Genomic DNA, 17,704 nt, shown 5'->3' on the forward strand with positions numbered 1-17,704 from the left:
AAGCTGCCCATGACTCGTCTGCCTCACTTCCTCCAGCGTTAGGATCGTGCACAAACACTGCTGGAATAAAATTTAATCATAAATACATGTATTGTATTTAATCAGAATGGAACATGTTAATTAGTTGTCAATTAATTAACAAAAGGGGCTAATTGATTATTTGTTAAATAACAAATTAATCAATTTAGTATTTAATTTGATTATAATTAATTAATAAATTTCCTAATGTAAGTAATTAATCAATTGATTAATTAGATTGCATAGGATAAATTATTAATGGAACTATAATGCAATTTAATTCTTTTGGGCCCTAATAATAATTGTAGAATATTTAAATTAAACCTAATTGATCCTAGGTTATATTTATTATATGAGATTACTAAGGGGTTCTTTTGAAATTAACCACACTTAACCTAAACCTAATTAGGAAAGGTATTTAAGGAGCATTAAAAAGAATTAACACTAACCCTAGCCTACACCATATAGATTTCGGCCAAGCCCCCTTTGCCCATTTCGTTGTTCTTCGTTCTTCGTTCCAATATTCGGCTAGCACCAATTATATTCCTTTATAGTTAGCTCCTCAAGATATAAGTATGAAGTAAAAGAATCAGTTAGCTTAGTTGGTATAAGGAAGAGATAATGGTTTTCACATCAACAAGAAGATGTGAGTTCGAGCCCCATCTCCCCACAATTTTATTACTATCTAACACTAAATGTCAATCATTATATTCAATATAAAAAATAATATACTTATTTACTTCTCACATAACACACATAATTACTATTTTAGTACACAAATAATTACTAAGAATGATTACGAACACCTTTTGTTTTCCCTTGAGTACCTCACAATTACACGACATGACCTTCCGTTTGCAGTGAATATATTATGTCAATTTATTTATAGTCTTACAAGTGATCATTGAAAGGGTATCAAATATATATGTGCTACGATACATTCAAGGATCTCCAGATTTTGGAATTTTCTTTTCTAGTAGTCCTTTTATTTCGACACATTACTATACAGATAGTAATTGGATTGGTTGTCCGGATGGTAGACGTTCCATTGGTGCCTATTGTGTGCACTTAGGAAAAAGTCTTATGTCTTGGCACGTAATAAGAAAACAACCGACAACCATTAATCAAATCCTACACGGAGAGTGAATACAAAATAATTGTAAATTCTATTGTTGAACTATTATGGCTACAATGTCTTCGTGAAGAAGACTTTTCTTATTAAAGGTTGTATAACTATTTAATTGCCAATCTAGTCTTTCATTCTCACATGAATCATATTGAATTACAGTATCACTTTGTTCACAAACAAGTAGAATATTGATTTTGGCATGTCTAATTCATTCATTATTGTTAGAGATAATAATGAAACATATTGTTAGGGATTACGTATCAAGTTAAGCTTTTGGGTATGAATGCCTCTGAGTAGTCTTAATTGATAAGATGTAGCGTAGTAATAGCAAAGAGAGAATGGTGGAAATAGATTTCAAATATTTGTATGTGGAGATCCATTATAAAATATGGCAGGTTATTTAAAGACCATACATCTAAAGAGTCGAAGGAGTAGTATGCAAGTACAAGGGGATGCCTATAATATATGAAACACTTTTTCCTTGTATAAATTAGAGGGTTGTAGAGAGCTTTCCTAAGCATATTTGGTATCCACCTCTCCTTGATGATGAAGGCTAAGATGGTTGATATATGTAGAAGCATAATGAAAGTTGGGAAAGATGACCCAAGAAGAGTAATTCATTCTGTAAAAGTAGGATTTGCACTTACATTGGTATCAATATTGTATTACTATGAACCACTTTATCAAAATTTTGGTGTTTCTGCAATGTGGGCTGTGATCACTGTTGTTGTTGTGTTTGAATACTCTGTTGGTAAGTTCATTTTGTTCAGTCCATATTATCAGGCCACATAGTGAACAGTTTAAAGAGCATTATGGATGCATGCAGGGGCTACAATTGGAAAAGGATTGAATAGAGGAATGGCAACACTGCTTGCTGCTGCTTTAGGCATTGGAGCTCATCATCTTGCTATTCTATCAGGCCACATAGCCCAACCATTCCTACTTGCCTTGTTTGTCTTTCTACAAGCAGCAATAACTACATTTATGCGCTTCTTTCCAAAAATAAAAGCAAGATATGACTACGGCATGTTAATATTTATATTAACATTCTCATTGATATCAGTATCTGGTTATCGAGTTGATGAAATAATAAATCTAGCACACAAGAGACTCTCAACCATTTTAATTGGTTCTTCTGCTTGTCTTGTCATTTCAACTCTCATCTCTCCTGTGTGGGCTGGTCAAGATCTTCACAACCTTGTTGCTCTTAACATGGAAAAGGTTGCCAATTTCTTACTAGGTAATTCTTTTTCTTTCTTTTTTATCTCTTTCAAATACATATATATTGTCTCTAACATCAAATTTCTATAGGATTTGGAGCTGAGTACTTCAAAGCATCAGAGGACGATAAATCATGTCTTGAAGCTTACAAAAGTGTTCTTAATTCTAAAACTACCGAAGAATCCTTGGTATTACTTTCAATCTCCCTTTTTTTAATTATTCCTCAAAATTTACTTTCAATCATGCATGCTATGCTAGGCCAATTTTGCACGATGGGAGCCAGCGCATGGCCGATTCCAATTTCGTCATCCATGGAACCAATATCTTCAACTTGCAGCTCTAACTCGTCAATGCGCCTACCGGATTGAAGCGCTAAACGGCTATTTAAATTCTGACATCAAGGTACATCTATTATTCTGATTTTATTCTAGGAAGCAAGTCATTTTATCACTTTGGCATAATATCAGATTTTCCAGAGGTACTAATATTCTGATAATGTTGCAGACATCAGTAGAAATAAGAAGCGTAATCCAGGAAACATGCACAAAAATTAGCAAGGAATCTGGGAGAGCATTAATGGAGTTATCAATTGCAGTAAAGAAAATGAATCAACCATGTTCAGCTCATACAGTACACATAGAAAATGCTAAAAGAGCAGCTAAAAGTCTCAAATCATTGCTGAAATCAAATCCATGGGGAGATAATTATGACCTTCTACAAGTGATTTCAGTGGTCACAGTAGCTTCAATTCTCATTGATATGGTTAACTGCACTGAAAAACTTGCTGAATCTGTATTTGAACTTGCTTCTAAAGCAAATTTTAAGAAACAAGAACCCACTGCCAATGTTTCATCAGATAAATCATTGCAGAATGTCAAATCACCTCCCACCGTTGATTGCCATCATACTGTCATCAACATTCCAGAGGACAGGACAACAATTCTTCTATGAGGATCAATTATTATACGACTGCAAAGCAACGCCAATCCAAACCCGCCCATAATTCCACAAACACAAACCTATCAATTACGTCTGATTATGTTTTTGCCTTAGTTATCCATTTTATTGTATGTTAGACTAATCAAAGAAAGGGTTACACTTGTTTGTATTTCAAAAGCAGGACTTTGATTGTGCCTTTAGTAAATTGAGGACTTTCGGCTAATACCGTCAGTTTTACTGACTTGGCAAAAGACAATTTTGTCTAAATCTTATTTCACTTAATGATATCTTATAAAACGATATCAACACGTGGAATTTCAGGAGCCGTCAGATCGATCACCATTTGTCTTAAAACAAGCCTTTGAATCTACCATGAAACTTCCATGGAACGTGTCCTTCCTAGGGAAGGAACCCCTATGCGGCTAGGTCAAAGACTTCTCACCATGGAGGACTTCCCCTTGGAAACAGACTCCTAATAGGAGAAGAAATCCTAATAGATAAAGGATTCCTAGAAGACAAGGATTCAGCCGAACCCTATATATAGACACGTACAACCACCATATGGTACGTTAACTCTACAACTCACATTTAGTCCTTACCCTTCAACCCTTCCTAAACAACAACTGACTTAGGCATTGAAGCGGGTTTGTCGGACCTCGTCCTCTCTGACCTTTGGTTCTGTTTTACAGGTTCATCCAGGAAGATTCATCAAGACGTTCGAATCCCTCGTTCACAATTCATAAACACAAATATCATTGGTGCGATGAGCGTGGAGATTGAACAAAATGAGCGGTAAATCAAATCATTCAGAGATGGAAGAATCAAGCCGCATCCAATCGGAAATTCACCGAAATAATAGAGAGAATCCAACTAGGAAGCTGAGCGCCAGCCACAGTTAGAGCCTCAATAACAACTACTGGTAGACACAGTTTCCCGTAGATTTGGGGAAAACTTGGTGGCGATGCAAAAAGAGATGGATGCCATAAGAGTTGCACATGAGATAGAGATGCCGGAGGTCAAGCAACAATTGAAGAAAGTCGAATAGGGTTTATGAAACAATCTCAATAATACGGCAGAATCCAGCCGTCGGTCTACAAAAACTCATAAAGAGCTTTCCCAAAGCCTCTCCCTTACAAGAAGATATCCCCAATCGAGAACTCCTCCCAGGCGTAGAGAAAAAACAAAAAGTCCCAAGAACAGGCAGAAAAACCATGCGAAAGAACGAAGTAGAAGCAGATAACGATCTCCTTAGAAGCCTCCAGTTGCTCGTAACAGGCATGCAGACAAGAACAAATCGAAAGAGGGGGATGAGGACAAGCTTATTAGTAAGAATGAGATGTATGAAATCCTTAGAAAGGAAGTATTGGGTAGACCCACCATATACAACGACTATTCATCCTTATCAGACACGTTCACGCCTTTATCCAAGGAAATCCAGCGTCAACTGATACCTAGGGGGTTTCGAATCCCAACTTTCAGCAATATGGAGGTAGTGGTGACCCGGTAAACCACGTCAAAAACTTTTGACAGATCATAGAACACATGTTAGGGATTATTGTAAGTTAATCAACTGTAGCGCAACAGATTTACAGTTTAGAATTTATTTATAATCCCTTATTATTCAATCTTTGTCTGTTAACCATTATAACAACAACAACAAAGCCTTAGTCCTGAAATGATTCGGGGTTGGATAACTATTAATTGAATAAAACTGTTTTGATCTATTTAAGGATATAAACATAACAGTTATGTCTCTTGTAGAGACGGTTGAAGAATCCACAAGGTAGTCGACCTCTAAAGTTAGGTGCACAAACAACTATCGAGCTAGAACTAGTGCTAACCGAAGAGCGAAATAAAACGGTGAGATGAAAAATTGGCTAAAACTCCTATGTGTGCATAGGGGGGCTAGCCGAAATTTGACCTGTAGTACTAGGGTTATGGAGTTTAATTTATTTATATAGTGTATTCCAAAACCTATCTGGTTTAGGGTTAATTGGTTAATTACAAAATTAATCCAATCCTAACCTAATTACTTAAATAAATACCAATAGTATTTATTATATGCAATTAGTTATAAAATTAGATTAAATTTAACTACCCCAATTTAATAAATAACACTGATTAATAAATTGATATATCAGTATAATTGATTATTTACCGAATGTAATTTTTATTAATTTACAAATTAATTAACTACATCCCGCAAACTAAATAACTTATCCAATACCCAACTCCCAAATCCATTAATAAATTACCTTGATACAAAGTATCAATTAATCAATTACCAATTAATTACATTAGCATTTTACTATCAATTAATTAATTGATTTCATCTCTCCAACATACCGTTCTATAATTAAGTCAATATGCACGATCCTATGGGTCTATCCTTAGTTAGCAGGAACCCACAGACAGTAAGTGGGTACCAGTCTAAAGATGCAGAGACCCTGTAGTTATCTCTTAACTTCTTTTATCGTTTGATATTGATATTTTAAACTATAGGCATATCGGCTGTCATCCTCTCTGTAGTTTATAATATTTCTTGATATCAAGTAGATTGATAAATCAAATAAGTAAACTACTTATCAAGGTATGGTCATACACTTCCCAATCTCACTTATTAAGTGGCTTATGATCTCATCTCACTATTATGTGAGTGGTAATTTCATCACTTCACTATCAATGCCAATATGTTTACTTGTTCACCCAATCATACTCGTATTTGGCATCATGTTATAGACTTGTTAGGCGTATGTCAAAGTGAACCGGATTCCACATTGATATTACAATGAAATCTGGTTTGAAGACAGTCAATGATCTACTTAAGAAACATGAGAGGTATACATAGATGGCAGTTCAGGAAGAGAAGGTACATAGATAGGCATTTTCATGAAAGGACTTAAAGAAATCTTCCTTAAGTATGCACCAACTCTTAACTTCCCTACCACAAATAACATTACGGAATACTAAGCACTGATCCAGGCCCTACACATCTTGAAAATAATTAGGTTAGATCGGGCAATCATTAAAAGTGATTTAAAACTTGTGGTCAACTAATCCACTAACCAGTACACAGCCCATACGGCTCTATGAAGGCTTACTTACAAATGGTAAAAGAGCTTTTAGTCGAAGACAAACTAGAACAACGCAAGATGGAACTACAAAGAATCCCTCGAGAGTAGAATGACAAAGTTGATTTATTAGAAAAAATGGCATCCTCCCTAGAAGGGGCTCCAATTTGTGCTTGGTTGGTAAAACAGAAGACAAATATCTAGCAAAAATATTTCTCTCGATGAACTTGGCCATCTTTAAAGTGGTGGCATTGGCATATGATTCGGCCTAAATCCACTTAGAGAAATAATCAACATCTACAAAAGTAAAGTGGTGCCCATTCGAATCACCCATGCTGCAAATGGTCAAGGAGATATGAGACAATAAAGCTCGAGAGGAGGTAGATGGACATGACCCGCATGAATCTGTCATTCATGGCATCTTTTCACCTATTCCACACAATCCATCTTCATTGTAAGCCAAAAAGAAACCCTGTCGGAGAACCTTCTTAGATAATGCAATCTCATTCACATGAGGACCATAATGACCAGAATGAATCTCTTCCATGACTTGCTTTGCCTCTGATTCATTCAAACATCGAAGAAGAAGACTATGTGCCACTCTTCGGAACAATTGACCATCCACCAACCTGAACTGCGCAGCTAGTTTCCTGATAGTGTTCCTATCTGACTACCTAGCTTCATCCAGATATTGCCCTTTTTTAAGAAATGTGAGAATGTCATAGGACCATGGCTTCTCCTCTATAGTGATCTCAATCACCTCTGGCATTAAGAAACAAGGAATTATTAGGTTGCCAACAATAATAGGATCTATAAGCGTTTTACCCGGTCCTTCCCAGATTGATGAAAGCCTTCCCAAAGCATCAGCCATCTAATTGTCTTCTGTAACTACATGCATGAACTCACATCTTCCAAACATTGATTTTTGGTCCCACAAAAGTTTTGAATATAGCTTCAGACTCTCTTCTCGGACTTCCCATATCTCTCGGGCTTGCTGAACTACCAATAGAGAATCTCCAATTGCACACACATATCATGTGTCCCAGTTTGATTAAAGCCTTCAGACCGAAGAGACATGCCTCATATTCTACCTCATTATTGGTTACAAAGAACTCCAAACGCTTGGATAAAGGAATAATTTCTCAATCCAGTGTAGCGATGATCGCTCTGATGCCAGCTCCATGCTTTTTCACTACGCCATCAAAGAACATCATCCATTTTCTAATCTCGATGACATTCAACTGCTCGTCGAGGAACTCTAGATTCTCGACATAATCTAATTCAATAGGTTGATGAGCTAAGAACTCTGCCACAACTCTTCCTTTAATGACCATCTTTCTCACATATTCAAAATGGGTGGAAGCGGTTTCTCTCCCTACTAATGACTCTTGGGTAGTGGTGAAATTCTTGAAAAAGAATATCTTTACTCGTTTCAACACCCTAAGAGCCATTATTAGTGATGGAGGCTCCCACTTTTACAATCGCCATTTCAATGTGCTATTACAAAAGTTCAGGGCTTCCCATAAGGTAGCAACACCTTACCATCCACAAACAAGTGGGAAGGTTGAAATCCCTACTTTGTCAATTCAGTTTATTCCTCCTTACTTTATACTAACTTTCGCATCGGAGCTTCCCCCTGTCGAACCCAACGACGCCCCCACAGGGACGGAAGCTAATCGAAAATTCTCCACTAGTCATCAATTGGTGCGGTGAAGGTGGAACCCTAACCAAATAAGGGTTTCGTTCATATTGTAAGACATGACGAGTGGAGGGTCTGATCCCTCCTCAGGGATTGAAACACCCTTAGTAACACCATCAGCCAATCCTGTTACGAACGCTGGTCGCGTTGATCTCTCCTCAGGGATTGAAGCTCCTACGGTACATGGTGAGAGGAGTATGTCACCTGATACATTTCTTGAAATATGTGCGGGATCCATAGGAAAAGAGTTGGGCCCTGAGATGGAAAGCCGCTTAAGGTCGTACATGTTAATTCACCCGCTTCATCGTACAGCACCAACTCCTACGGCATCCCAATGGCAAAATGTTGCCATAGGACCAAACGCTCGTGATTCTTCATTCTTTCACTCTCAATCTACAGATTCCATAGTGGTTACTTCCGTCGCATCCGGTAACCCACCACTCAATCGGCAACTATTTTCTGATGGAGCAGAAGGGAGTCGAAGGAATGATCGAACTTTCCCTGATGGACCAATAAACCCTAGAGTGAATCTGGGCGGATCAGGTGCCCCTGGTCACCCACGATCGAATCTCCCAAAAGGCGGATCGGAAGGACGAAGGCATAAAAAGCGGAAGAAGGGAAATGGCAGGCGATCAAAATCACCATCACCTCCAAGACATAGGTTAGCTCAACGGGGTAGATCTCCCCCGCCCTCCGATCGTATAAGAACTAAGAGACCAGTCGAGACACCTCATCCGGATAGGCCGCAACCAACATCGAACCAAGGGGAGGCCAGACAGGCCCCTCTTGGCGGACTTGGAGGGGAAGGTGGGCGCTCGCCATCATATCCGTCATCCGGCTCAAGCTCTTCATCCTCTCCGAGTAGGTCCCCTAATAGGAGACGTCCCAGAGCGGATCAAGGCAATCTGGCAGATCTAGTTAGAGCTGAGGTGCGCCGCCAGAATGAAGAGAACATCAGGTATAACCCGTTCGCCAATCATGATTCGCCCTTTATGGCGTGGATCGAAGCTGAGGAGACAGATAGGCACTTTAAAATTCCTAATATCCCCGTTTACATGGGCGCGGACAACCCCGAGGCCCATGCTAGAAAGTACCGAATGTTGCTTAGCCTTAATCGAGCCAGTGAAGTGGTATTATGCCGGATGTTTACCACCACACTAGGAGGACCTGCTTATGATTGGTTCCAATCTTTACCTCCCGGATCAATAGACATCTGGGATCAGTTGAGTAGAGAGTTTTGTGCCAAATTCGCCGGATGCATCCCTCTAGTGGTCAAATCGCGGAAGCTTTTTGAATTGAAACAGAAAGCAAATGAACCCCTCCGAGAATATGTTGACAATTTCAACAAATTGTGTATATGAATTGTTGATGTGGATGTCTCCATGGCGGTGGAAGCTCTAGTGAAAAACACCACGTGTAAAAGCTTGCAAGAAGATCTAATCAGAAAGAAGCCCAAAGATATGGCAGAATTGATAGAAAGATGCAAGGATTTCATGGAGGTGGACGACATCCGCAGGGAATCAGTATCTCCGCCTAAGAAGGACAAAGGCGAATCTCGTAGACGGGATAAAGAGAAGGACAAATATCCTGACTCGTCATCCAGAGGCAGGCACAGAGGCTCTAAAAACAAATCGGCATACGTATCATCGTTTACACCATTAAACGCCTCCAAAAGCGAAGTGCTTATGTGGATAGAAAACAGCCAGCACAAGCGGAGCATTTCATACCCCGAACCAAAAGGGGGGGAGTACACCAACACAGGGAAAAATCCCAAAAATTATTGCAAGTACCACAGGAAGAATGGCCATGATACTGACGCGTGTTGGGAGTTGGCCAGGGAGATTGAAAGGCTTATAGAAAGGGGAAAACTTGACAGGTTCGTCCAAACTGATAACAAGAAAGGAGATAATGATAAATCAAGGGATGATCAGAAAAAGAAGGCAAAAGGGACCATCAATGTCATAGCAGGCGGACCAGGATATCAACCTGTGCTGAAAAAGGCAAGGACCACCGCTCTGGATAGGGCATCACTCAATCGCCCTTTTGCGGACGTAGGCTCGGAGGTTCCCCCTCACGCAGATGCTCTAGTCGTTACCATGATGGTAGAAGGATGGGAAATGAAAAGAGTAATGATTGATACTGGAAGTTCGTGTAATGTCATTACAAGAGGAGCATTTGCCAAACTTATGGTCGATCCAGTCCAAGTGGAAACCACTATTGTGGACATCCTAGGAGTAACGGGGCACACAATCCAAACAAAGGGACAGGTGACGTTAGATTGCGAGTTGGCGGACGAAGATCAAACCTAGAAGGGAGATCTGAAGTTCTCCATTATAGATGGTCAATTGGCCTATAATATCATCCTGGGTCGGCCTTTCATCTCCGAAGCAGCGGCTCTCATCTCCATCCGCCATCTCACCATTTACTTCCCCATGGCCAAAGGAGGAGTAATGGTCAGAGGAAATCAAAAAATTGCTCAGGAGACATATTCGGCATCCTTGATGATTCGCCCACAGTCTAAAGATGAGGAAGAAGAGGAACTTGTCACAATGGCTCTGGGTGAAACAGAGATGTACCTCATGGCGGATGAAAAGCAGGTACAAATTGCTAAAGGGCTAAAAGGTGAGATTAAAGAGGATATTACAAAGGTTCTCCATGAGTCAGAAGATGTCTTTGCTTGGAAAGATGAGATCCTCCCAGGAATTAATCCGGATGTGATCACTCATAAGCTCAATATTGCCGAGGACACTGTCCCAATAGCACAAAAGCGAAGGAATCATGGTCCCGAAAGACAGAAAGTAATAGAAGAAGAGATTGCGAAGCTTAAGAAGGCGGACGCCATCGAAGAAGTACTTTACACACAATGGCTGGCGAATGTGGTGCTAGTCAAAAAGGCAGGCGGATCATACCACATGTGTATTGACTTCACCGATCTCAACAAAGCTTGTCCCAAAGACAACTACCCTCTGCCATGTATTGATATTTTAGTAGATGGAACCGCGGGACACGCCATGTATTCCTTCACTGATGTGAAGTCGAGTTATCACCAGATCCCGATGGAGCCTTATGACAGAATCAAGACTTCGTTCATGACTCAACAAGCCACCTACTGCTTCAAGGTCATGCCCTTTGGGCTTAAAAATGCAGGGGCTACCTATCAACGGATGATGAAAAAAATATTCGAAGAAAGCAAAGGTACCTATCAACGGATCATCAAAAGTTCCACTGTAGAAAAGCACGCAGATGATATAAGAGAGATCCTAGGTGTACTCCGACATCACAACATTAAACTGAATCCAGAGAAATGTACCTTTGGGGCAACGTATGGAAAATTCTTGGGATTCATGATCAGCCAGAAAGGAGTGAGTCCAAATCCAGATAAAGTTAAAGTAGTCATGGATATGAAAACACCACAGAACATCAGAGAGGTGCAACGTCTGAATGGGCGTATCGTGGCCTTGGGCAGGTTCATCTCTTGTTCGGCTCGCAGATGTCAACCCTTCTATGAGGTAATCAAAAAACAAAAGACATTTGAGTGCAATGAAGACTGTAAGCAAGCCTTCGAATGGATCAAGTGATTTCTCACGGAACCACCTCTGATGAGTCGGCCCCTGAAAGGTGAGAATCTCTACATGTATGTTTCAGTTACAGATAAAGCTGTTTGCACAGTCATGATGAGGGAAGAGGATGGACAACAATATCCAATCTATTATGTGAGTAAAGTGTTAAAAGACGCCGAGACCCGATACTCAAAATTAGATAAAATGGCACTGGCCGTTGTCACCACCTCCATACGCCTCAGGCCCTACTTTCAGGCACATACTGTCATAGTGCGCACCAGCATACCCATGAGGAAAGTATTGCAAAAGCCAGAAACCTCGGGAAGATTGATGGAGTGGGTGATTCGCTTAGGCGAATTCGATGTTCGTTACGAAAGTCGATCTGCTCTGAAAAGTCAAGTCTTGGTAGACTTTGTGAATGAATTCACTGAAGAAGGTATAAATCTCCCCAAATCTAAGGTCGAGGAATGGACGATGTATACAGATGGGGCTTCTTCGGCGGAAGGCGCAGGAATATGCATCGTGATCAAAGGTCCCCAATATATAAAACTGCATTACGCAGCAAAATTGGACTTCATCGCAACCAACAATGCAGCGGAGTACGAGGCCTTAATATTGGGACTACGCCTGTTGAAGGAAATCACTCCCGAGCGGATCGTAATCTATAGTGATTCCAAATTAATGGTCAACCAGGTAATCAAAAATTTTGAGGTGAAAGATGACATTCTGGCCAAATATGTTGAAGAGGTTAAAAAATTGCTGAACCACCTCGAAGCCAAAGAAACCAAGTGGGAACTGATCCATGTTCCCCGAGGATCTAACACCGAGGCTGATCACTTAGCTAAAATGGCTTCAAGCAGAGAGGATTGGGCGGATCTACAGTGCCCATTCGAGGTCAAGACATCACCGGCATTCGCCTCAGAAGAGGACAAAGAAGAAGCTCGAAGGACGGTAAGGAAGGCCGCCTACTTCTCTGTGATAAATGATTGCTTATATAGAAAGTCTTTTGGCCATCCCTGGTTGAAATGCGTCGTGACAGAAGAGGGACAACAGATCCTTAAAGAGTTGCATGAAGGCACATGTGGAGCCCATGAGGCATCTGCCTCCATCTTGAAAAAGTCCAGGTTAGCAGGATTTTATTGGCCCACAGCAGAACTTGATGCCTAAAAGTTAGTGGAGTCTTGTCATAATTGCCAGGTGCATGCAAATGAATCCCACACAGCTAAACACCTTCAAAGGCCCATCATCGAAGGTCGAGCCTTTGCAGTTTGGGGAATTGATATCGTTGGTCCCTTTCCTCCTACTAAAAGACAAAGAAAGTATGTGGTGGTGGCTGTGGATCATTTTACTAAATGGGTAGAGGCCGAAGCTGTCTCCTCTATCAACGCCGAACGAATGGTGGAGTTCGTCAAAGATAATATCGTTGGAAGATACGGGGTTCCCCACACGATTATCACTGATAATGGGACGCAATTCAATTGTGGAGAGTTCAAAACTTTCTATGAAAAGTTGGGCATTCAGAACAGGTTCGCCTCTGTTTACTATCCCCAATCTAATGGGATGACCGAGGTCACAAATCGAACGATCGTGAAAGGAATAAAGAAAAGGTTGGGAGAGCATGATAAAAAAAAATGGGCGGATCAGTTAATGAGCGTCCTATGGGCGTACCGGACCACTCCACGAACGACCACGGGCGAGACACCATTCGCCCTTTCTCACGGCGTGGAAGCTGTAATCCCTGTTGAAATATAGGTCCCCAGTGACAGAGTTGCATTCTATTGCGAGGATGAAAATAGCCAAAGGTTAAAAGAAAGTCTCGATCAAGTGGAGGAGAAAAGAGAAAAGGCGTATGTACGCATGGCAGCCTACAAGCAACGGATCGCAACTTATCATGATAAAAATGCAAAGCTTGTAAGTCTGAATGTGGGAGATCTCGTGCTCCGAAAGGCGGATAAAATCCAATCTATGGAAGGAAGAGGCAAACTGGGAATCACCTGGACAGGTCCATACAGAATAATCACCAAGATTGGGTCCGCCACGTTTAAAATTCAAGAAATGGAGGGGAACACACTGCCACGTACATGGAACATCCAGAACCTCCGCAAATATTTCACCAGAAAATAGAATGTAATCCAGGTCCTGAGTACTCTTTTTCCTTTAGTAAGTTTTTATCCCATGAGGTTTTTCTTATTAAAGGTTTTAATGAGGCTCACATATAAGACCCACTTGCTGTAATAAGGCACATCGCCATTCAATAAAAGGCAACTTTTGTCCTATCAATTCTTTTTTAAGTATTTTCTTGTAGCAATATAAATATTCCAGATTAAAAAAGGAGGGGCGCCTACAAACTCATTCATCACACATAGGATAATGCTTTCTCCTCAAAGATAGGAGAACAATCTCAACGGCGGATGTATCTACCTCCAAGATAGGAAACGAATTGATCCCCGTCAGAGATAGAGTTAAAACATTTCTCAAACGTGAGATCTTTACACTCTCATACACTATTTCCAAAAAAGAGTCCAAAGTCCTAGTGGCGGATTGATTCACCTCAAAGACAGGAAGCCAATCGATCGCCTAAGGCAGCTTAACTTCCTCCAAAGGAATAAAAGCTCCAAGCCTTCGCAAAGGCTCACACTCTGAAGTATGGCTGGCCACCTACTTCAACTCAATCCTAAAAACCTATAGATTTACTTGTTGAAAAACATAAAACATAAAGCGTAAAGTAAATGGTTATAGCAAGGATTAAAAATTGTACTTAGTTTTACAAATAACTAGACATCTAAAGGAGCATTCTCCTTAGTATCTTTTGCATCAGATGCGCCCTCCAGCGAGGCTTCTTTCTCTACAGAAACAGTACCCTCCTGAGGAATAGTACAATCAGTTATCGGCTCCTCACTCTTATCACCCGCCTTCTGAGACACTTCACCAAGGTCCTCTGGTTCAAGATCGACAAGGGGTTTACTCTCTTCGGCGGATCCATTCATCACTTTGCGAATGTAATCACGGATGTAGTCCTTGACGTCCGGAATTTTGCGATACTTAAGACAAACATCCACATCAGGAACCATGAACTCCGGATCTGTAAATCAATCTCGGGGTGCACCAGTTGAACATATGCCATGATCCACTCGCCATAGTAGTAAGCTCGTTCCCCTGCCAAGATCTCCGTGTCCACTAAAGCAGCCTCATGTTCTTTAGCATCCGCATCAATTTGCTCCTTCAATTTAAGGATCTCAGCATCCTTACTCTCATTTAGGGCAATAGCGGACGCAGCGTTCGCATTGGCAACAACGACCTCCTTCTCCAACCTTTCTATAGTTGCCTTGTCCGCCACTCCTTGAAGGAGATCCGCTTCCATAGCACACATACGGGTGTATACCTATCAAGGGAAAAGCCAATTCAAGCGAAAGAATAACAGCAAAACTCTCCCTAAAGGAGATCACTCTTTCATCCAAAAATGCAAAAAGGATAGAAGGAACTTACCGTGAGAAGCTCCGTTTTTCCCATCTGGACATGGGCTGATCCCGAGATCTTATTCTGTCTCTCCCGGACCTCCCCTAGTTGGCCAAGAGCTTCGTCTAAATCATTGATGACGGATTCATTCCTCAGAGATCCTTTGTCACCATATTTAGCGGACCAGTAACCTCCCAAGTCCGGCTTCACCAACTATGCAAGCATTAAAAAGCAAAAAGTTAGATTCAAGTAAGAGAAGAGAAAATGATAAGATCAACATACCTCTTCGAGTCTCGCCGTTGGTTTCATGGCTCGCATGGCATCCGCCATTAGCTTTCCTCCACTGATGGACACAGATTTCTTCTTCTTTGGAAGAGGAGGATCAACCATATCACCAGCAGGATGCTTCTCCAAGCTCTTATGAGGATCCGCGACCTGCCCCTTCTTTCGAGCTTCTTCTTCCTTCTGTTTCTTGCGTACCTCTACAAGAGCGCGACTGGCCTCAGACAAACCCCTGACAAGGGAACAATAAAATAATCAAGGTTCAAGGAAAAACAAAGTTACCTTCATCAAGTTGTGTAAACTTCACGTAAGAGATTTTGTCCCCTTCCCGGCGGATCAAGGGAATGTCATTCATCATAAAGTCCAAGGCGTCGGCGTATGTCCAAGCATCCGCCCTGATACTTTTCAGGATATCCGCCACTTCCTCGTCACTGTCCGTCAATATATGCATGTCTCCAGCCATATGCAAAGGTTTGGCATTCCAAACCGACGGAAATCCTAGAGATTCGCCCTCTCCTATCTTTACAAAGAAAAATCTTTCGTCCCAAAGATGGACATTTGACATCTTACCGCAGAAGGGCGAATAAGTTTTGAATTTAGCGAAAGTGAGGAAGGATTCGGCCTTTCGCTTCGTTGGTTTATGGAGAGACCGAAAGACACGAGGGTTACATATTATCCCTAAGTTCGAGGCCAAATAACAATCCAGAGCTAGATCTAACCAGCCATTCGGATGCAGCTAGCATACAGTGATCCCAAAGTATGCCAAGATGTCCGCCATCATCTTAGGAAGAGGAAGCCGGAACCCTCTTTCTACATGACAACTGTACACAGACAAATATCCACTGGGCGGACAGGCGGGTCGCTGATGAGCAGCCGCCAACTTGGTCTCATAATTCTTAATCCACGGAAAGCGATCCGCCTGATTCGCTAGATCCGCGGTGCTCATACGAGACGGAGTGGACTCCGCACGTGGCGCCTTTTTCCTGGACGGAGCTGAAGAAGAAGCCTCCATCCCAGAAAACTGCCTAGAACCTATTGTCGGAGTAATACGAGAAACGGCGACGGGAAGATTTTGAGTCCTACCTAAACGAGTTCTATAGTTACTACACGCCGAGTTACACAACTCAGCTAGGTCGCAACTAGGAGTACCTTCGGAAGAATCGGAATTTTCCGAAGAAGTAGTCCAGCTGATTTCAGTTTCAGAAGAAGTGGTCAAATTAAACAGTTCGAAAGTAGACTCAGAAGAAGAAGAAGAACTCCTAAACATTCAGAAAACAGAGTAAAAGGATTCACTTACATGAGAGTTAAAGGCTTTGAGGATTCTGAAACTCCGGAAAAAAGCTCTGTAAAAAGCTCAAAGGAAGACGAAAGGGAAAGACGTGAATGAAGAAGAAAGAGAAAAGGGAAGGGGAAGAAGGTGTTTTCTCTTCCCTCGAGCAGCGCGCTTATGACACCTGTCACCCAACGTATGGCATTGAACAGAGTGGTCATCAATGCGAATCATCATGGCGGCGCGCGAAGAAGCTCAAAAGCCCTAAAGGACTTTAAAGGAACTTTAGGGGGGCTTCTGATAACATTGGAATATTATCTGAGGGATCAAAGGAGATATTTACCCAAACGACCGCGTATTGAACTGGTCGAAGAAGGCCATGGCGTATCAAGCAACAACATCCGATGGGCGGATCACCGAGGCTCCGCCACACGAGATCCGTAGTCACACCTACGTTAGATTCGCCATCACCCTTTGATCCGCCAGCTGAGCAGTTGAGCCGATTCCTCAATAAAGGCCATTAATGAGCTATTAATGAGCTAACGGACATACTTAAAGGAAACAAGTAACCGCCATTAATGGAGCATTAATGGAGACTTTCTAGTTACTAAAGGTTACAACTTCATGACTATATATAGCTTGCATCTCAAGCTATCAAGGTACACATTCACACAATCCTAGCAACCCTACTTTGTCAATTCAGTTTATTCCTCCTTACTTTATACTGACTTTGGCATCGGAGCTTCCCCCCGTCGAACCCAACGATGCCCCCACAGGGACGGAAGCTAATCGGAAATTCTCCACTAGCCATCAAAAAGCATCCTTGAAAAGACCATTAATGCATATAGAAAAGATTGGTCCTTGAAGCTAGATGATGCGTTATGGGCCTATAGAATTTCCTACAAAACACCCATCGATATTGTGAGCGGTCGTGGAACCCGATTACCCTTTACTCCCACGAGGGAGGATGGATTTCTGACAAATTGGATTCCATTTTTACATCGTCACTTACCGTTTTTAAGGACGACGCTTAGCGTGTCCCTTCCAGTGTATGCATTC

General features: G+C 41.4%; 1 protein-coding gene across 1 annotated transcript; it reads left to right on the forward strand.

Moving 5' to 3' along the window:
• The first annotated feature begins 1,673 nt into the window (after positions 1-1,673).
• On the forward strand, positions 1,674-3,520 carry LOC136224164 (aluminum-activated malate transporter 2-like). Its single transcript, XM_066012427.1, has 5 exons — positions 1,674-1,898; positions 1,974-2,387; positions 2,459-2,556; positions 2,627-2,770; positions 2,873-3,520. Exons 1-5 carry the CDS (start codon positions 1,691-1,693, stop codon positions 3,317-3,319), a joined length of 1,311 nt encoding a protein of 436 aa, XP_065868499.1. The 5' UTR covers positions 1,674-1,690; the 3' UTR covers positions 3,320-3,520.
• Positions 3,521-17,704: the final 14,184 nt, after the last annotated feature.

This window comes from Euphorbia lathyris, chromosome 3, assembly GCF_963576675.1.
Source record: "Euphorbia lathyris chromosome 3, ddEupLath1.1, whole genome shotgun sequence".
Classification (NCBI taxonomy): Eukaryota; Viridiplantae; Streptophyta; class Magnoliopsida; order Malpighiales; family Euphorbiaceae; genus Euphorbia; species Euphorbia lathyris.